The sequence below is a fragment of the Elephantulus edwardii genome, unplaced genomic scaffold (genome assembly GCF_000299155.1).
Source record: "Elephantulus edwardii isolate Elephantulus edwardi_28Jun2011 unplaced genomic scaffold, EleEdw1.0 scaffold00017, whole genome shotgun sequence".
Classification (NCBI taxonomy): Eukaryota; Metazoa; Chordata; class Mammalia; order Macroscelidea; family Macroscelididae; genus Elephantulus; species Elephantulus edwardii.
Window position 1 is genome coordinate 13,668,403 of NW_006399767.1, and position 4,384 is coordinate 13,672,786.

Consider the following 4,384-nt stretch of genomic DNA (forward strand, 5'->3'; position numbering starts at 1 on the left):
AGGGTAGAGAGAATGGTGCAGCAATGAAGGAATGAAAACCCAAAATCCCTGTAAATGTTCATTAAAACTAATAAAATTTAATAATAATAAAAAAAGAAAAAGAAAAACAAAGGCGAGGAGTGATGGAGGCTACTGATGGTAGGGTGATTGGTGAAGTCTTCTTGAAGGAAGTGAAATGTAAGCAGTGGTTTGGATAAACTGAAAGAGCAAATGTTAAAAATATATAAGGAAAAGGCCTCCAGACTGAAGGAATACTAGGTGTAAAGGAAGAGCAAATATTAAAAATATATAAGGAAAAGGCCTCCAGACTGAAGGAAGACTAGGTGCAAAGGAGTTAAGCTGGAAGCTTCCCAGTGTATTATAGGAAAGAGGCCAAAATAGGACTGGGTTAAGAGGGAGAGGAAAAAGAGATGAACTCAGCACTAGCCAGAGACCATGCCATTCATAATAGGTTCTATAGCACAAAGAAAAAGCAACTTTCTTCTTTGGAAGTTCAAATCCACCAGTAGCTCCAAGGCAGAAAAAAATCTCTTCTCATGTAATCTGCAGCCTCAGAAACCCCCAGGTAAGGAACCAACTATGAGTGGCCATGAGGGACTATGTAGATTAAGTGTGAAAGGGAAACCACTGGTACGCTTTGTTGTTGTGTTTGTCTTTTTCTTTTTCTTGTTGTGCATCATCAAATCAAATCAGACTGGTCCAGGAGGAGATTGCCTTTCCGTCTCCAGCAGAACATCTGGTCGATTCGAACCGCGTGCTTTCAGGGTTGCAGCGCAGCTTCTTGTCACACCGCTGGTATATTTTAAACAATGGAGTGATAGGATATGCTATGTCCACATTTCTTTTTTGACAGAAAGTCCTTTGAAGCTTAATGATCGATCATTATTTAGGGGTCTGCCACGGTGCTCATACCATGGTGGGGGCAAGCCCTCAGGGTGATTTATACAGAAAAAGAGAAGAGTGGAGTGACACCTAGTGGCAAAATCAAATAGGCTGATAACAATCAGAATCATTCAACTTGCCTCGCAAAACATGAGAGCAATATAAAAAAGAATAACAAATGTTAGCAAGGATATGGAGAAATTGTTATTGGGTTTGTAAATGGTGTATCTACTTTGGGAAAAATAGTTTGGTAATTCCTCAAAATGCTAAACATAGAGTTACCATACTGCATAATAATGCTACTCCTAGGTATATATCCAAGAGAATGAAAGCATACATTTACTGAGAACTGGTATATAAAATTTAGTAATGTCATTATTCATAACATCTAGGAAATGGAAACAACTCTCAATTGTCCATTCATTGATGAAAGGATAAACAGAATATGGTTTATCCATATAGTAGAATTGTATTCAGGCCTATAAAAAAGTTATCATACTGCACATGAACATGAATGAACATATGCATAAACCTCCGCTCAAAAAGCCCAAAGGCTCCATATTCTTCCATTGATATAAAACAGCCAGAATAGAGAGATCTATTCAGACAGAAAGTAGATTAGTGGTTGCCTAAGTCTAAGGTGTAAATAGTGTAGAAACAGGAATGACAGCCATTGGTTACAGAGTTCGTTTTTGGGGTGATGAAAAGTTTCAGAACAAGCTAGTGGAGATGTATATACAACATTACATATCTCACTGCCACCAAGCTGGTTCCGAATCACAGCACCGTCCACTGGATTTGCAAGGCTCTATATCACAAAGGGATTGAGCCCCTCTTTCTCTGCCAGAGCTCATGGTGCAACCAGTGTTCTTTAAAGGACGGTGAGACTTTCTCTCATATTTTAGGCATGTTGTTAGAAGGGACATCATTCTTGGAAAGGTGGAGGGTCAGTGAAACAGCAAGACCCTCAATGACATGGATTGACACAGTGACTGCAACAATAGGCTCATGTGTGTCAGAGATGATGAGTATGGCACAGGATAGGACAGGCTTCAGATCTGTTTTTCATAGGGATGCTACGAGTTGTACTTGTCTCAATGGCACCTAGTAACAACTATATATATGTACACACACGTACACACACACAGTTGTTGTGTGTGGTCGAGTAGGAACCCACCCATAGCTGATCATCCAGAGGGTTTTCAGAGGCAGTAAATCGCATAGAAGGAGAATGCTCATCAAGATTTCAATTGTCAAATCTATGATATAACACTCTGTCTCTAAAAACTACCACTATGTATTCCAGTGTCACATGGACTGTATTAAATCCAATCATTTATTAAAGTCCAATGCTAAATGTCATATTTGTTGTTGTGTGGGCCAAATGACAGCATCATGATAGATGGTGAAGAGATTGACATTGTCAACAATTTCAACTTGCCTGGGTCTACAATCAACACTCACAATCAACCAGCAGCCTGTCAGGGACATCTCCAGAGTGCTAAAGAGCAATGGTATCATTACAGAGACGAAGGTGTACCTGATCAAGGCTATGGTCTTCACAATTACTTGCTATGCATCATAGAGCTGGACAATGAATAAGAAAGAATGACAGAAGAAGAACTAATGCCCTTGCACTGTAGTCATGGAGAAGAGTATTGAATATACCATGGACTGCCAACAGAACAAACAGGTCTTTTCTGGAGAGGGTGAAATCAACTTGCTCTTTGGAGAAAAGGATTTTGAAGCTCTGTCTCACATACTTTGGACATGTTTTCCAGGACAGACCAGTCCTTGGAGAAGAGACATCATGCTTGGAAGGGTGGAGAGACAATGCAGGAGAGGAAGACCCTGAATGAGATGCACTGAAACAGTGACTGGGGTAATAGGGGCAGGTGTGTCAGAGACAGTTGGATTGGCTCAGCATAGGACAGAGTTCAGAGCTATTATGCTTAGGGTCACTATGAGTCGCAGGTGAATTGATGGCACATAACAAGAACAATAACCAGAAATGACTCACAGCTGACTTTCCAGTGGATTTTTAGAGGCAGTAGATGGTATGGGAGGAGACTACACATTTTACTTCTACAGAGCAGCAGCAAGTGGGTTCGAACCACATGCCTTTGGGTTGGCAGCACAAATCCTTTGCTAAGCCTCAAGAGCTCCCTTTTATGCCCATTAAATGTCCTGTTTAATTGACTATGCATTCTAGTTAAAAGTTAATGAAGGACCACTATATATCCAAGGTTACATGAGGAGTTAGATAAGAAAGATAGAGCCAAAAAGGTAAGATGGAGATGGAGCTGGAGTTAGAGCTTATGCCCAGAGGCCCAAAAATCATGCTGAGTTTCAGCACTTAGTCTACATTGGAAAAAAGATTTTAAAAAATTACCTAGAGTAGTATCTTTTTTTTCTGTTCCTTGTCCATAAAGTACAAAGTAACTGTGTAAAGCTCACCCAGAATAAAGAAAGGAAATCTTACATCATTTCGGTCCTTGGTCAGTCTCTCCTCTAGTTCCTGGGCTAACTGCAAAAGCCACCACTGGACCTAAAAGGTTATATTAACATTTTAATCTTTCATTTAAAACTCTGTTTTAGTTGCTGGATTAGTACACCAAAGACCCCTCTGAAACCAACAGAAATCTGCTCAGCACTCCGACCTGCCCTGACTCAGGACTTTCGCTTGTATTTCCTGCTGACATGAGGTGAATTTCAGGCATGCTCTAACTCTGAGAGAAAAACAGAAAACAAGCCAGAGGACACAGTGAGGTTGAATTTTTTTCAACTTTGTCGGTTCCATTTTCTTTCTTTTTAGGTGTAAACAGGGGGAGAGGAATAATTACAAATTAAGTGAGTCAGTCCATTTTCACTATAAGAAAGGAATTTCTACTTTATACATTTCTAGCCTAAAGGTCTCCTCTAATCTATTAAAGCTTCCACAGCTACCAAAATCATACGAGAGGCAGTTTTCTACCTACTTGATCTGGAGTAGCCAGAGCAGTTTTTCCTGGGAAGTTCTTGCTACAGCCAATGGTTTTGGGTAGTTGCCTGGGTTTAACTGGATCATGTTCAATCCCTCGGCACATCGCATATAGCCAAGACCTAAGAAAACCAGAAAAGAACAGTAAGTTGGAAACAAATGGTTATTCTTGTTAAAACAAAATACCTACATTATATTACCCTTTTATTATCTTCTTTTAAAAAGGAAAACTGTCTGAAATGAGGTGTAACTGACCTCTTGACACTGAATCCCTGCCCCTCCCTTTGAGTTTCAGTGCAATATATACTGATTGGCTTCCTGTAACCAAGTCCTCATTTGTATAGATGCCTTAGAGAAGGATCACCCAAGCCACAAGTCAAATTCCCAAGGTTTTTGTGTTGGTTCCTGCCCCACCTCAGTGGCAATGTTGTTATGTGCCGTCGAGTCGCTTGCGACTCATAGCGACCCTATGTACAACAGCCCTAAACTCCGCTCTGTCCTGTGCCAATCGCACTGTCTCTG

At 40.5% G+C, this 4,384-nt stretch overlaps 1 protein-coding gene across 1 annotated transcript in view; it reads right to left on the reverse strand.

Moving 5' to 3' along the window:
• POLH (polymerase (DNA directed), eta) overlaps positions 1 to 4,384 on the reverse strand; it is a 52,763-nt gene that overhangs the window by 12,644 nt on the left and 35,735 nt on the right. Inside the window, exons 7-8 of the mRNA XM_006881953.1 lie at positions 3,861 to 3,984; positions 3,365 to 3,430 (exon numbers count right to left, since the gene is read on the reverse strand). Of these exons, the coding sequence (XP_006882015.1) occupies positions 3,365 to 3,430; positions 3,861 to 3,984 (190 nt within the window). The remainder of the gene's footprint in view (positions 1 to 3,364; positions 3,431 to 3,860; positions 3,985 to 4,384) is intronic.